Raw genomic sequence first — 14,964 nt, 5'->3', positions numbered from 1 at the left:
ACCCAGATTTTATGCCTTACATGGGAAGAATGTTTCAATCATAATAGAACCAAGGTTTTCAGTACCATCCATTTTTCATGTCTTGACAAATTACTTCTGAGATCCAGCTGGGAAATTCGAATGTATGGTCCTGGGTCAGGCACAGGTGTGATTTACGAAAGTCTAATTTTACAGTTTGCTCAACTACCTTAATGCAGCACAGCTTAAAAAAAAAATAAGCCAAATATTTTGATTCACTTTCAGTTTGGATTACTTGAGGCTGCTCTATCATTCAACGTAATAAAATAGTTGAAAAATGATTCTCATTTATGGTTGGCATTTCACAGGGCATTCTGTTTTACATGGTACATGCACATTTATAGACATGGTAACACTGTCTCATATGAAGCAATAGTTTGAAAGCTCAGACCCAAACTCCATTAAATTAGATGGTACCGTGATTTCTGAAACTGAGTAATATCTGTATTTACGTCGCTTATTTCGTCCAAACATTTGTTTCCTTTAGCTAGAGTATAGTACACGTTGTAAAAACTCGCTGCGTTCACCTTATTTTGATACTACAAAAAATAATTATTTCATTTGAAACGAATACATAAATGTAATCCAATTAAACAAAAAAACATTTTCAGTGGCTTTTCCCTTTTTCTCTAAAATGTCAACACGGTGAGTGAACCTGTGTCCTGCAGGGATCGCCTCATGTTCTACCTGCCGGCCTGGCTACTTGTAGTGTCTCGGTGTGGATGATAAGTTATCCAGCCATCTTTTCAATACATAATTTGCCTAAATTCACTTAATTTCATGATGCTGCATTTCCAACATTCGTCCGATAGGCATAATTACTTCTAAACTTAATAAAGTCTGGCATGAATGTGAAATTACCACCATCATGTTACAAACACAGAATTCACCCCAGTGGTGCCTAAGGGCCACCATGAACGCCTTTTGTGGTTGCATACGTCTTTTTGGCAAGAAACTAGTCCTGTAATTAAATAAACCTCTATGCCCACAAAAAAAAAAAAAAAAAAAAAAAAAAAAGAATTTTCATCTGAAAAGCCATTTATTACCTGCTTATTACTCTGTAGCCAGAATCTAATAATCAGCCCTTTTAAGAGAAGGACAGATTACATTGCCAAACCCAAATTGCTATTTGAGGTAAGTAACATAATTTGAATTGATTCTGATGATTCTCTAAAGAGAAAGGGGGAAAGGAAAAAGATGAAATATTTTCTTTATATTATTTTAGGGTGCCTTGTGCAGTTGCTTAACCTTTTCTAAAGTATTTAGATTCCTAGAACTTTCATAGGGTCATGTTTAGTTATTGCCAAAAGAAAAAGGATATAGGAAATACATTCATTCGCATAAATATTGAATGCCCACTGTAAGTGGGGTTTACATGCTGCAGTTGATATATGCCCTTTCAGCTAGAGAGTAATGTCGATTTTCAGAGCCCACTGTGTGAAGTCAGGACCCACCCGATGCTTCCAGTCCACAGGCAGACAGTACAAGAACCACATTGTCACTCCAGTAGAATGGTGGACTTGAGGGCCCCGACAGAGCTTCTGAGTCAGCGGATCTCATGTGGGACCCAGGAATCTGCATTTTAATTAACAATCCCTAGTAACTAACGGACACGATGCCATTTAGGAAGCACTGTCCTAATGGTCTAAAAGCCTTGGAGCGTGTTGACCTTGCTCGGCTTTTTTTGTGTCTAAACAACAGCAGAGATAGCAAACATAAAAGCTGAACGAGCAGAGATAGTAAATTAATAAAATGTGAATTGGGGCATTGCTGTTTGGAAAAATTAGCCAACTCGGCAGGCAGATTTTTGCTGGATTTCGCGGTCTTCACCTTTGAAGTAGCTGGTGGCTGCTTCCACTGTAAAGAGGATAGGAGTCGGTATTTTGAAAGCAGTGCTGTGGGCTAGGTAGGTAGTAAGGAGAAAATGGAACCGGTGCCTTACTGTGACAGGCACGGATGGGACCTGTGACTTTGAGTTTGCGACAGGTCATTTCAGCTTGGTGTTCAGACAAAGAGGAGTTGTAGTCATAATTAAAATAGTTCTTAATGAGAGGGACTCTGTGGGCTGGAACAAAGAATAGAGAATAATTTTCTACGCGTAACATTTCCCAAATGCCATTACTCTGTAGGAGAAACATTTATGTGTTTGTAAAATGCACTAGCTTTCTTAGAGTCCAAGAAATCACAGATCTAGCTGGATTTTTAAGGGTCAACTACTCCACCCCAATCCTCAGCTACCCACCTCCACCAGATATGTGAAACATAGTAAATAAATTCAGAAGGAATTGGATTAAAGCAAACCTCTCTGATAGAGCTAAAACTCTCTCCAAAACACTGTGCTTTCATAAATCAAGAAAAACTGGTTGTTGTTATCAACTATTGTGAATGTGAATTATACATTGAATCAAACATGTTGGGAAAACTTACTTTTTTAATGTTTATTAATTTTTTTTTAATTTAAATGTTTATTTATTTTTGAGACAGAGAGAGACAGAGCATGAACGGGGGAGGGTCAGAGAGAGAGGGAGACACAGAATCCGAAGCAGGCTCCAGGCTCTGAGCTGTCAGCACAGAGCCCGACGCGGGGCTCGAACCCACGGACCGCGAGATCGTGACCCGAGTTGAAGTCGGAGGCTTAACCGACTGAGCCACCCAGGCGCCCCTATTAATTTTTGAGAGAGAGAGAGAGTGTGTGTGTGTGTTCCTCCCGTCCCCTCCCCCCCCACCGCCCCTGAGCAGGAAAGGGGCAGAGAGAAAGGGGATAGAAGATCCGGAGGGGCTCGGTGCTGACAGCAACGAGCCGAATGCGGGCTCATGACCTGATCCGAAGTTGGATGGTCAACCAGTTGAGCCACCCAGGTGCCCCCAAAACTGATTATTTTTAAAGCAAGTGTTTATTAAGCACTCACCCTTTGTTAGGTGTTTTATAGGAAGTACCTTATTAGCTCCTGTTGAAGTTAGTAGTATTTAGACAGATAGAGACATTTAGAGTTAATTAAGCTACTTCATTGAAATCCCACAGCTAACACCAAAATTCAAAACCAGGTCTGTCTGACTCCCAGACACCATACAGACATTTGGAATGATGGTCCAGATGTGCTTAAAAGAAAAAAAAAAAAGTCTACAATCATCAAACAACTCATAAATTAGCTGAAGGGACTTTTAGAGTTAGACAAATCCAGTTTGAAGTCCTACTTCTATCATGGCAAAGATCTGAGCCTCTCCTTGCCATTGTGATTTATAAAAACGGAGCAATAAAATCTCATCGAGTGCTTGTTAAAATCATATGTAAAGCACCTTGTAGTGCAGTATCTGACAGGCACTTGCCACTCCAAAGCAAAAAAGAGGTAGTTCTTTGCTAGACTATACTAATATGAGAAAGCATTACACTCATTCTGTGAAATTCAGGATATACATATCTCAGATTCGGTAAAGCCTTTGGCATATTTTGAGTATCACGTGAAATATGCATGAAGTATATGTGCTTATCATGTCTAAACATAGATACATCCCTAGCAAGAAAGGGTAGTGAGTCAATCAGTGCATCTTTGTGCCATTTAAACTTCCAGAGTAGGGGGAGTAGACAGAGATATTATGGGACAGAAACTTCTAATCCAGTCTAATATCCTGGTTATTCACTAACTAAATCTGAGATCCTAATCAGTGAAATGGTTTGACCAAAAATCATGTGGGAAATCAGTAATAATGGGTTCGTTCCAGAACAAGAATAAAACAGCGTAGCTCCTGGTTCGGTGCTGTTCCCTCTATTTGCCTTTTTCTTGTAACAAATATGTATTGGTTTGGCGATTTTTTTGCCAAGAATCTTTAAAATACTTTGAGTATTCTGTCCTAAGAAAATAATCCAAACTGGGTCAGACTAGGGGGAGAAATACTCTGAACACATTCATGGTTTTTTTAACTTCTCATTTTTCATAAAAGACTTATTTTTATTAAAATACTCATTTTGGGGGGCGCCTGGGTGCTCAGTCAGTTAAGCGTCTGACTCTTGATTTTGGTTCAGGTCATGATCTTGCAGTTCATAAGATCCAGCCCTGCTCTGTGGTGACAGTGTGGAGCCTGCTTGGGGCTCTCTCTCTCTCTCTCTCTCGCTCTCTCTCTCTCTCTCACACAAATATAAATAAATATTTTTTTTTCTTTTAAAGTGAAGATGGAACTTTTCATCCAAGGAGCACAGTAGGGCTTGGTTCTCTTCTTATTTCCAGAAACATGGGATTTGCAGAATTGGTTCAGGAATTTCATTTTAGGAAAATATTCATTTTCATTGCAGTTTAGTTAAATATTCAGTGTGGTCCCCGTTCCTCTTCTCCATCCACAGCTCACCCCGCTCTCCTGAATTCCCTTTGCCTTTATCCATGTTCATTTGGTTGCTGGTTTTCTCCACTACTGGTTTTCTCCAGCTGGTTTTCTCTAGTTGCTGGTTTTCTCCACTGTTCTCTGCCAACATCCTCCTCCTCCCGTCTTGGTCCCAGGCTCACGTGCTCTTCAGCCTCAGTCCCCAGCTTGTGTGTGGGTGCTCTCCTGAACAAATAGAGTCATGGTGCCAAGAAAGTTCAAGGTTAGAGAAATCCAGAGCAGCCGAGGGTACCCAACCACTCTCCCTTCTCCCTGCCTTTCCCTGCACTTTTTTTTTTAATTTTAATGTCAATTTTTTATTTTTGAGAGGTGGGGAGAGGCAGAGACAGGGGAAGACAGAGAATCCGAAGCAGGCTCCAGGCTCTGAGCTGTTAGCACAGAGCCCAACATGGGTCTTAAACTCATGAACCGTGAGCCAACATCAGACGCTTAACCAACTGAGCCACGCAGGGGCCCCCTGCATGTTGAGCCAGGTGCCCGCACCCAGGGCTCCCCACCAACCCTTCTGGAGTGCCCTTGGGCCATTCCCTCCCACGTTCTGTTCACTTTCTCTTCTGCAAAGACAGTGGCAGCGTTTCCTTTGCTTCTGGCGCTTCCACACCCCAAGTGACTCTTCTCCCACTGCTTTCCTTGCCTGTCCCCTTCCCGGTTCCAGACAGCCACAGGTCATTATTTCTCACCTTGTGGGAAGCTCATTGATCCTCGTTTTCTTCGCCGTAGAGGACGAGATCTTATAATCCTCATGCCAGATGCTTTATCCCCAGGGTCCTGTAATTTGAGGATCAAAAGGAATCTGAGGGGTGCCTGGGTGGCTCAGTCAGTGAAGCGACCGACTTCGGCCCAGGTCATGATCTTGCGGTTCCTGAGTTCAAGCCCCGCATCAGGCTCTCTGCTGTTAGCACCAAGGAACCCCTTCAGACCCTCTGTCCCCCTGGTTCTCTACCTGTCCCCTGCTTATTCTCTCTGTCTCTTTCTCTCTCTTGAAAATAGAGAGAGAAAGAAAGAAAGAAAGAAAGAAAGAAAGAAAGAAAGAAAGCAATCTTAAAAGCCACCTAGTGAAATCCCCATTACTACTCTGTGGTCTACCACTGCCAGGTCCGTGGTTGGTGCTTGGGAAATATTTGCCATCAATCAGCATTGCAAAATCAGCCATTATGTACTACTGTAAGATAGTTATTTTATACTCTTAACTTTGTTTTTCAAAAAGTCGCTTGTCATGTTTTATTCCTACCTATCTATAAAAATCAGTGAGTAATCATGGAGAAGGCTAACCCTTAGAAGGCATTGAGGTAAAACTGAAAAACTGATTTCAAATTGACAGTCCAGCTGACATAGAGGGGAAGAGATAAGTTACTGATGCAAGGACAAGAAGAAATGGGCTAAAGTTACAATGAAAAGATTACACAGAAATAATGATATCTTCTACCAGTAAGAGCTGTTAAATAATGGAAGGTTGCTAAGGAAAACTCAAACGTGACTGTACTTGAGTTAGTAATGAATCTGGTATGATTCATGGGCTGATTAAATTAGACTTTCCTTGATGGCGTAAAATAGAATAAATATGTTAAATGGTTCCTCCTCCAAGAGTCTGGGAAAGGTTAGATTTCCATTTCACTAGAAAATATGAAATGATTATCATCACCCAGCCCCTTCCCTACCTTAAAATCGCTAATATAGCTCCCTGTTAACACTACCCCAGAGATGACATGAAGTGTATTCACTGTGCTTTTTGCCAGGACGGCTAATTTTTTTTTAATGATAATTTTTAATTGTCATTTTTTTTTCTTTTAGGCTTGTAAATTTTATAGCTCCCAATGGTATGTGGTAAACTACAAATATGAACAATATTCTGGAGACTTCCGACAGTTACCCCGGTAAGAACCTGTCATATATAAATGGGTTTTTCCATGTATAAAATACGTTCTCAGTTTAAGTTCTACAGTTGTTCATGAATACATGCACGTTAACTAGTGTCAAGGTCTATTTTACAAAATTTAAAAATAGGAGTCATGATACAGCATTTTGGTCAACAATGTACATTTTGTTGTATATGAACAGAGTTGATTGTAAGATACAAATGTATTCTTATTTAATTTTCTAACGAAGTCTTTTTTTTTCAATATATATTTATTTTGGGGAGAGTACAAGTTGGAGAGGGGCAGAGAGAGAGGGACAGAGAATCCGAAGCGGGCTCTACCATGACAGCAGCAAGCCCGATGTGGGGCTTGAACTCACAAACCGCGATGTCATGACCGGAGCCGAAGTCGGATGCTCAACAAACTGAACCACCCAGGTGTCCCTGAACAAATTCTTGAAGTGTTACTCTATCACTCTTTTGAGAGCTGTTATTTCAATAGAGCAGATACAACAGGACTGGAAAAGAACAGTGTGGACCAAAACATGTTTCTGAGGATATTCTGTATTTAGCATTCAGATTTGCCACTGGCTTCATGTATTTCCATGCTGGGATACCAAGAGTCATGAAAGTAGACAACCTCTGCAGAAATGTTACATGTCTAAGAACAGCAAAAAGGGAAAAATTAACAGCTTTTTTTTTCTTCTGGACTAAGTAAAGTCTTTGGGAGAAGGTGTCTTTGTTCTGTACCTGTTCGAATGTCACCTTCACAGACAAGCTTGCCTGACCTACTACCTGAACTAAAGTAGTCATTTATTCAGTGTCTGTGTCCCCCACTAAAGCAAAAATCCCCAAAGGGCAGGGACTTTTCCTTGCAGAATCCCCTACAAGGGAGGAGAATGCCTGGCCTCTGGTAAGTGTGTAATAATGACCTATTGAATAAGTAAAGTAAGTGAATGGCAAATTTTGAAATACATCATTCCTTTAAAAAAGAAAGAAAAGAAATATAATATTCATGGAAGGGATTGGAGTTGCTCGAATTCAAAGAACTGCAATGAATTGGAATCTCCTAACACATTGGTTCATCTAACTAAAACAATGCAAATAATCCAGAAAAACACAACAATCAAAGGCGAAGTTATTAACACTTCCCTCAAGTGAAGGCATCGAGAAGGTACTTGTTGCGTCTAACTTTTTAGTGGGCGTGTGGTTTATTTTTTTTTATGTTTATTTTTGAGAGAGAAAGAGAGACAGTGTGTGAGTGGGGTAGGGGCAGAGAGAGAGGGAGACACAGAATCTGAAGCAGGCTCCAGGCTCTGAGCTGTCAGCACAGAGCCTGACATGGGGCTCCAACTCATGACCCACAAGATCATGACCTGAGCCAAAGTCAGACACTCAACTGACTGAGCAGCCCAGGCACCCCTATGTGGACACGTGGTTTAGATTTGGGCACTATTTGCACAAATTTCCCATGCCCCCAGCAGCAGCTGTTCCAGGCTTGGATACTTGGATGGGCTGCTCTCTACCCACAAATGCAGAATTTGAAGGAGCTGCAGAATAGTTCAGAGAAGGTAGCGTCTGAGCTCAGACCTGAAGGGACAGTAGCTCCCAGCACTGTGGTCTTGGGAAAGGATTCCCAGAGGAAACAGCAAGGGCAGGGGCCCTGACCTTGGAACCAGCATGGTCTCTTGAGCAGAATGGGGAGGCTGGAACTGAGGTGGAAAGGTTATAGTGAAGTGAAACCATGGAACGAGGCAAGGGACCTGGCGGGCCCTGGAAGAGAGAGCTTGGATTCATTCCCACTGCAACAGAAGCCTGTGGAAATTTTAGCCTAGAGTGTGATGTGATCCAGTTTAATTCTTTAAAAGATCATTTGGTGTACTCTAAGGAGAATGGGATTGTAACAGTGAGTATACAGGAAAAAAAAGAAAGATGTGAATGGGAAGGAGGCTATTCTATTTATTTCTTTAAGTTTTTATTTATTTTGAGAGAGAGAGAGAGAGAGCCAGGGAAGGGCAGAGAAGGAAGAAGAGAGAATCCCAAGCAAGCTCCACATTATCAGCGCAGAGCCCATTTCGGGGCTCAGTCTCACAAACAACGAGATCATGACCTGAGCTGAAATCAAGAGTCGGACACGTAACCGACTGAGCCACCCAGGCGCCCAGTATTTTTCAGTTGCATTACTGTAAAGAACAAAACGATGTTCCTCCAAAGCAGCAAACCTTTTTGCAAACAGCCAACATTAACTTTTACCAAATCTCTGGACATCCCCTTAAATTCAGGTCACTCCTGATATAACCTCCCGTATGGACTTTCGTGCTAAGGTCTACCATACCCCCGGCTTTCGTGAGTAATTACTATGTATATTCAGAGTGTCTGGGCCTTAGTCACACACGTTTTGTAGGCACAATTGAAAAGAAAAGTATTTTTTTTTTACCATCGAGACTTCCTCTTTCTGAAAATGGTTCTGAGAAGTGGTCACGACTTGGAAACTGCGTCCAAGCGGTTGGAAGATCTCATATGAAGTGAGAGATTGTAGAAAGTGGCATTTAGCTGCCCTTCCAAGTACGTGCCTTCCCACTGACTTCAGGTCTGTTGGAATCTTTAGCAGCTTGATCCCCAAACATCTTTTCTTTATCTTCATGATGCCATCAAGAAAAAAATATATGAGAGATTTTGCCTTCACGGTATTCGTTCTCCATTAAAACAACAGAGGAACCACCTCGAACAAAAACGAGGTCTGGATATCATAGAGCATGAGAAGAACCTCATGAGAAGTAGACAAAAGTAACGAAAATATTGTTGAGAATTTCCCTTAATTAACTAAAGGAAGTAGAAGTTGATACCACGAAGGGGAAGAATACTCCTGCCACAAAGTCAGAGATTTCAATGAACTATGTGAAAATCAGAAGTTCTAGAATGTAATCTTCACACATCCCCTGAAATGATGAAGACTGTAAGACTGAATGAAAAAATCTTTTTTTAAATGATTTTACAAAGTGAAGCACTCCCCATTAAAGACTACACACATATTTAGGTCAGTAGTAGAAACAGATCATTTAGTTGGCCTTCAGAGGCTATTAGAAGTAAATCATGTTCGTGCCTCCCAGATTAGAAGAATTCTCCAATGCCCGCTACCAATTTAAACTGATCATTTCTTTTTATGGGTTGCTGAGGCTACAAAATGAAACCTTGCAATTGTGGAAGAGTGAAAACCGAAGTGTGTTTATTCACCTAATTTTTATTCTTTAAATTTGAAATTGTGTTATTGTGTTTTTCAGAACCTCACTTTTTTTTTTTTTTTGAGTATCTGTTCATAGAAGGATAGTGGAGAGACACACTATTTCAGGCTAGAATGTAAAATGTAAGCCTTCATACATAAAATCCAGCGTTGAATTTGTGATTCACGAGAGACAAGAATGACAAAAACTACATGATGCCAAAGGAGCCAAGTCTATACCGTGGGGAAAGGACAGTCTCTTCAATAAATAGTGTTGGGAAAACTGGACAGACATGTACAAAAGAATGGAAATGGACCACTTCTTACACTGGACACAAAAATTAATTCAAAGTGGATTAAAGACTTGAATGTGAGACCTGGAACCATAAAACTCCTAGAAGAAAACTAGATGGTAACCTCCGGGGCATCAGTCTTGGCAATGAGTTTTTGGATCCGACTGCATTCCAAGTAAAAATGAACAGGTGGCCTTGCATCAAACTCAAAAGCTTCAGCACAGCGAAGGAAACCATCAACATAATGAAAAAGCAACCTTCAGAATGGGAGGAAATATTTGCAAATCATATATCTGATGACTAATATCCAAAATATACAAAAAACTCATACAATTCAATAACAAAAAATATAACAATCCAGCTAAAAAGTGGGCAAAGGATCTGAATAAACATTTTTCCAAGGAAAGCAGACAGTGGCCAACCGGTACCTGGAAAGGTGCTCAACAACACTAGTCATCAGGAAAATACAAATCAAAACCACAAGGAGATTCCACCTCCCACCTATTAGAATGGTTAGTATCAAAAGGACAAGAAATAACAAGTGTTAATGAGGATGTTGAAAAAGGGGAACCCTCATGCACTATTGGTGGGAAGGTAAACTGGTGCAGCCACGATGCAAAACTGTATGGGGTCCCTCAAAAAATTAAAAACAGAACTCCCATATGACCTAGCAACTCCACTTCTGGGTATTTATCCAAAGAAAACAAAAACATTAATGCAAAAAGATACATGCATCCTATGTTCACTGCAGCATTGTTTATAATAGCCAAGACATGGAAACAACTTAAATGTCCATTGATGCATGAATGGATAAAGAAAACATGAGATATCTATCTATCTATCTATCTATCTATCTATCTCGATATATTTGAGGAACATGGCCACTACTGTGATCCACTATTACCAAGAACAAATGCCTATAAAATTAGTCTTTTGTAAGAAAGAGAAGAAAGGGTAAGTCATGCTGGCAGTAGAGGACAGAATAAGAAGTTCAGAAACAGAATTGTACCAAGGTCACAGGGAGACTAATAGGAAGTAATTAGCACAGAGCATAGGATGACCCCTGAGCCAGATGTTGACCTTCCATGTTCAAGTTTATCTGTGCTGCCTCTTCCTTGGTTTTCCCTATGAATGCTTTTATCTTTCACTTAGGATGTTTCTTTAATACTCCCTTTTCTGCCCTGCTATCATTTTAAGAATCCTGGAACACTCATGTTCCCTTCTCTGCAGACAAAACGCTTGGAGTAATTGCTTTGAAGTCAGCCATTTGAACCTGCCCCTGAATTTCAGGCAATGTGTTGCCTCGCTGGATGAGGGAAGAGAGGAAAGGGTTGTGTTTAGGGGCTTTATTTTGCCAACCAAATGAAAAGGTGAAAGTGATCGCTTTTTGTTTAGGATTGTCAAGATGTTGTTAGGCTCTTTTGGAGAAAAGGGATATTTTGGGTAGGATAGGAAACATTTCCCAGTGGTCCTAAAGTAACACTGTCACCTGCGAGTGGCTCAGCCTTCACATAAGTTGACCATAACCAAAAGAGGCAGAACAAGTTAACATTGGGGGCAACTGACACAGATAAGCTCGAGTATCCCTAAGGCTCTGTAAGAAAGAGAATGGAGTACAGATACACCACGAGCCTTTGGAAGAGAATAATGGCTCCAGTCTTACTTAATGTTCTTATTAAAGATGGTTTGATTAACTTACCCTACATACAGCAAGTAGCATTTTAGAAAATAGGACTTCTGGGGCGCCTGGGTGGCGCAGTCGGTTACGCGTCCGACTTCAGCCAGGTCACGATCTCGCGGTCCGTGAGTTCGAGCCCCGCGTCGGGCTCTGGGCTGATGGCTCGGAGCCTGGAGCCTGTTTCCGATTCTGTGTCTCCCTCTCTCTCTGCCCCTCCCCCGTTCATGCTCTGTCTCTCTCTGTCCCAAAAATAAATAAAAAACGTTGAAAAAAAAAAAAAAGAAAGAAAATAGGCTTTCTAGTCCAACTTCTTCCACTGTGTGTTTATGTAACTGTTACGGACTTCGTTTTCTTCTCAGTACAACACCCAAATTACACTGGACTGTGAAGTTCTAGTATTGGTACACAAACGTCTGATTACACACATATATAATTCACTAAAAAGCTATATGCTGCATAGTACATATTTAAACTTAAGTACAGAAGTTCTGCTATCTTGGTATAGAGTTTTCAACTTCTTTGAACTTACAAATAAGTCTTGGATGAACAAGGCTGCATTATGTATGTATTAATATATTTCTGGAATTTGGAATAATGCATACCCTCTCGAATAATTTCATATACATCAGTGGACAAATACTTATTCTGTTCTTACCAGGTGCCAGAACCTGTGGGGGAGATAAATTTAAAATACACATCTCCTACCACCCTTCTTTCAAGCCTCTGGCTCTTAAATAAGCCTGTTACCATTTACAACTACTTACCTATGGGTCTTGGGATTTCATATCAAGGCTATACAACTGAACAAAAATGGACAAAGAAATTGGGACTGGGGCTGAAGGGAGACCCCAGATACCATCCTTAATACACAATATCAACTACTGTGTACCCCAGAATAGCTTTATTTTTCTTAGCTTTTGGTTTTGGTAGCAAGTAACATATAATCTGAATTTATAAAATAAATTCACAATACTAAGATCGTTTTTCAAAACCTCTTTTAACACACTGGAGGTGCGTCTTAGGACGTTGGCCACCAAAAATATGTGTTTTAGCGTCCCCAAGATGTCTTCCAAAAACAGTTTTAAATTATACCATGCTGTCTTATTTTGCTTCTCTGATCTCCTTGTTCACCTTGCCTATCACTGATGCAATCAGCAAATGCATACTGAGCATCCCTACAGTAGAAAAAGACAAAGCTTGGGGACGCGTAGATGGGACTTCATTGGAGTCTCTGGCTTTAAGAAACATGTAATCTTGGGGCGCCTGGGTGGCGCAGTCGGTTAAGCGTCCGACTTCAGCCAGGTCACGATCTCGCGGTCCGTGAGTTCGAGCCCCGCATCAGGCTCTGGGCTGATGGCTCGGAGCCTGGAGCCTGTTTCCGATTCTGTGTCTCCCTCTCTCTCTGCCCCTCCCCCGTTCATGCTCTGTCTCTCTCTGTCCCAAAAATAAATAAAAACGTTGAAAAAAAAAATTTTTTTTTAAAAAAATAAAAAAAAAAGAAACATGTAATCTTGGGGCACCTGGGTGTCTCAGTTGGTTAAGCATCCAACTTCAGCTCAGGTCATGATCTCAGAGTTCATGAGTTTGAGCCCTGCATTGGGCTCTCTGCTGACAGCACAGAGCCTGCTTCAGATCCTCTGTCTCCCTCTCTCTTTACCCCTCCCCTGCTGGTTCTCTCTCTTTCAAAATAAATAAATAAGTAAATAAATAAATAAAACTAAAAAAAAATGTGATCTGGTGGAGGGAATTAACAGATTCAGGTAAGCGTCCTAATAGACATGTACCCAGCATCTACATGGAGACAGTCCTAATTTTTAGATTCCAGGATGTCTTCATGGAAACAACTTTGGGGGTGTGAACTCTTTTTAGACTACAGTAGAATATTATCTGGCCTTGTATAAGAATGAAATCCTAATACTGGCCACGACACGAATGAACCTTGAGGGCATTTTACAATAAGTGAAATCAGCCAGACACACAATGAAACATAAGATGAGGTGCCCAGAATAGCCAAATACAGAGAGGCATAAAGTAGAACAGTGGTTACCAGGGGTGGGGGAAGGGAGAGATATGGAACTGTTGTGTAATGGGTACAGTGTCATTTTGGGAACGAGACGGACTTTTGTGATGGTTGCACAACAACGTGAACGTACTTTGTGCCACTGATCTGCTGTACACGTAAAAATGGTTAAAATCGTAATTTTTCTGTTATGTATATTTTATCACAATTGAAAAAAAAATCTATTATCAGTTATAGAGAATGTGACTCTGATCTCAGGCTTTTCCATTTTATTAGTGAGGTCAGTGTTCTGTCTGTGCCCCTACCTGCCCTGCTGTGAACCAGGAATGGGCATTTTCATGTCTTTCAGAGGAAAGGTAAAGAGTATTTTGAACCCACTTGAATCCACTGAATCCCTATGTGAATGCAGTCTGGTAATTTTATGCATACTGAAGTATAAAGAGGTCTTGGTCATGCCCCTTCCTATCTGGAATACCATCAACATAGGAAAAGATTTGTAACAGGAATAACTCAAAGAGCACCCCTGGACTTTTTTTCTCAATAGTCAGATTCCCAAGTTGCTTCTACACAACATAAATCACCTTAAAGAAAATGAATATTCCAGGCCAACTCTACACGTAGGATTCTCTCACTAAGTATCAAAGAATGTCTGAACCTCAGACGCTGTTGACCACTCTCCATCCAGCCATGACTTGTCAAATAGAATCAAGCCAAAGGAAGTTTACCTTTCTCCTGTTTTGCCATTGATAGTATCAGGTGCACACGCTGACTCTTCCGGGCTGGTCAGCATTTCAGGACTACCATGGAAAGGCACAAAGTGAGCACCCTTCGGCTTAATCAAGTTGGGGCAGACTTCAGGGGAGGCCACTGTTAGGGGAACAGCGCAACCTAGCGGCCAGAGCACGGGCTGGTTCTCGGGAACATGGTTTTTCCAATGGCCATCCCGTAGGCCATGTAATGGTGAAATGGAAATGAAAACAGCACTCCTTCATATTCCACTGCAGAAGGTAGAGGAAGAAGCATATAAACCACCAGAGCTTTAAAATTGTCCTGCTTGCCTTCATCTCATTCAAGAAGACATGTGTAAATCTGTATAAATAGTAACTCCACGGTTTAAAACAGAGATTTATTTACCGGAGATAAAATGTAATGGTGTAGCAGAAAGTTAATGCTTCCAAAGGAAATCGGGGCCTCACAAGATTGCATTATTTTTTCGGAAAACACAACGGTTGTTACCTAGGGGAACAGCGGAAAATGAAAGTCAGGTCTCAAATGACAAATCAGAAACTCTTTTTTTTTTTTCTTTACTCTCAGAGCAGAATACAAACCAGAGAAACTTCCTTCACATTCCTTTGAGGTGGACCATGAAGACGCTGATAAGGATGAAGTAAGTAAATTACTGAAAGCTAAGTGTTTAAATCAGGAGGACAATTAGTTCCTGTCTTCCACTACAGTATTCCACATTCTGACCAATTTTACAAGGAAGCTGCCATAGCTATTTGTGGA

General features: G+C 41.0%; 1 protein-coding gene across 1 annotated transcript in view; it reads left to right on the top strand.

Annotated features, from left to right (window-relative positions):
• DOCK10 (dedicator of cytokinesis 10) overlaps window positions 1-14,964 on the top strand; it is a 269,566-nt gene that overhangs the window by 141,676 nt on the left and 112,926 nt on the right. Inside the window, 2 exon segments of the mRNA XM_030325753.1 lie at window positions 6,184-6,266; window positions 14,773-14,845. Of these exon segments, the coding sequence (XP_030181613.1) occupies window positions 6,184-6,266; window positions 14,773-14,845 (156 nt within the window).

Source organism: Lynx canadensis, chromosome C1 (genome assembly GCF_007474595.2).
Source record: "Lynx canadensis isolate LIC74 chromosome C1, mLynCan4.pri.v2, whole genome shotgun sequence".
Classification (NCBI taxonomy): domain Eukaryota; kingdom Metazoa; phylum Chordata; class Mammalia; order Carnivora; family Felidae; genus Lynx; species Lynx canadensis.
This window is presented reverse-complemented; position numbering and strand designations above follow the sequence as displayed.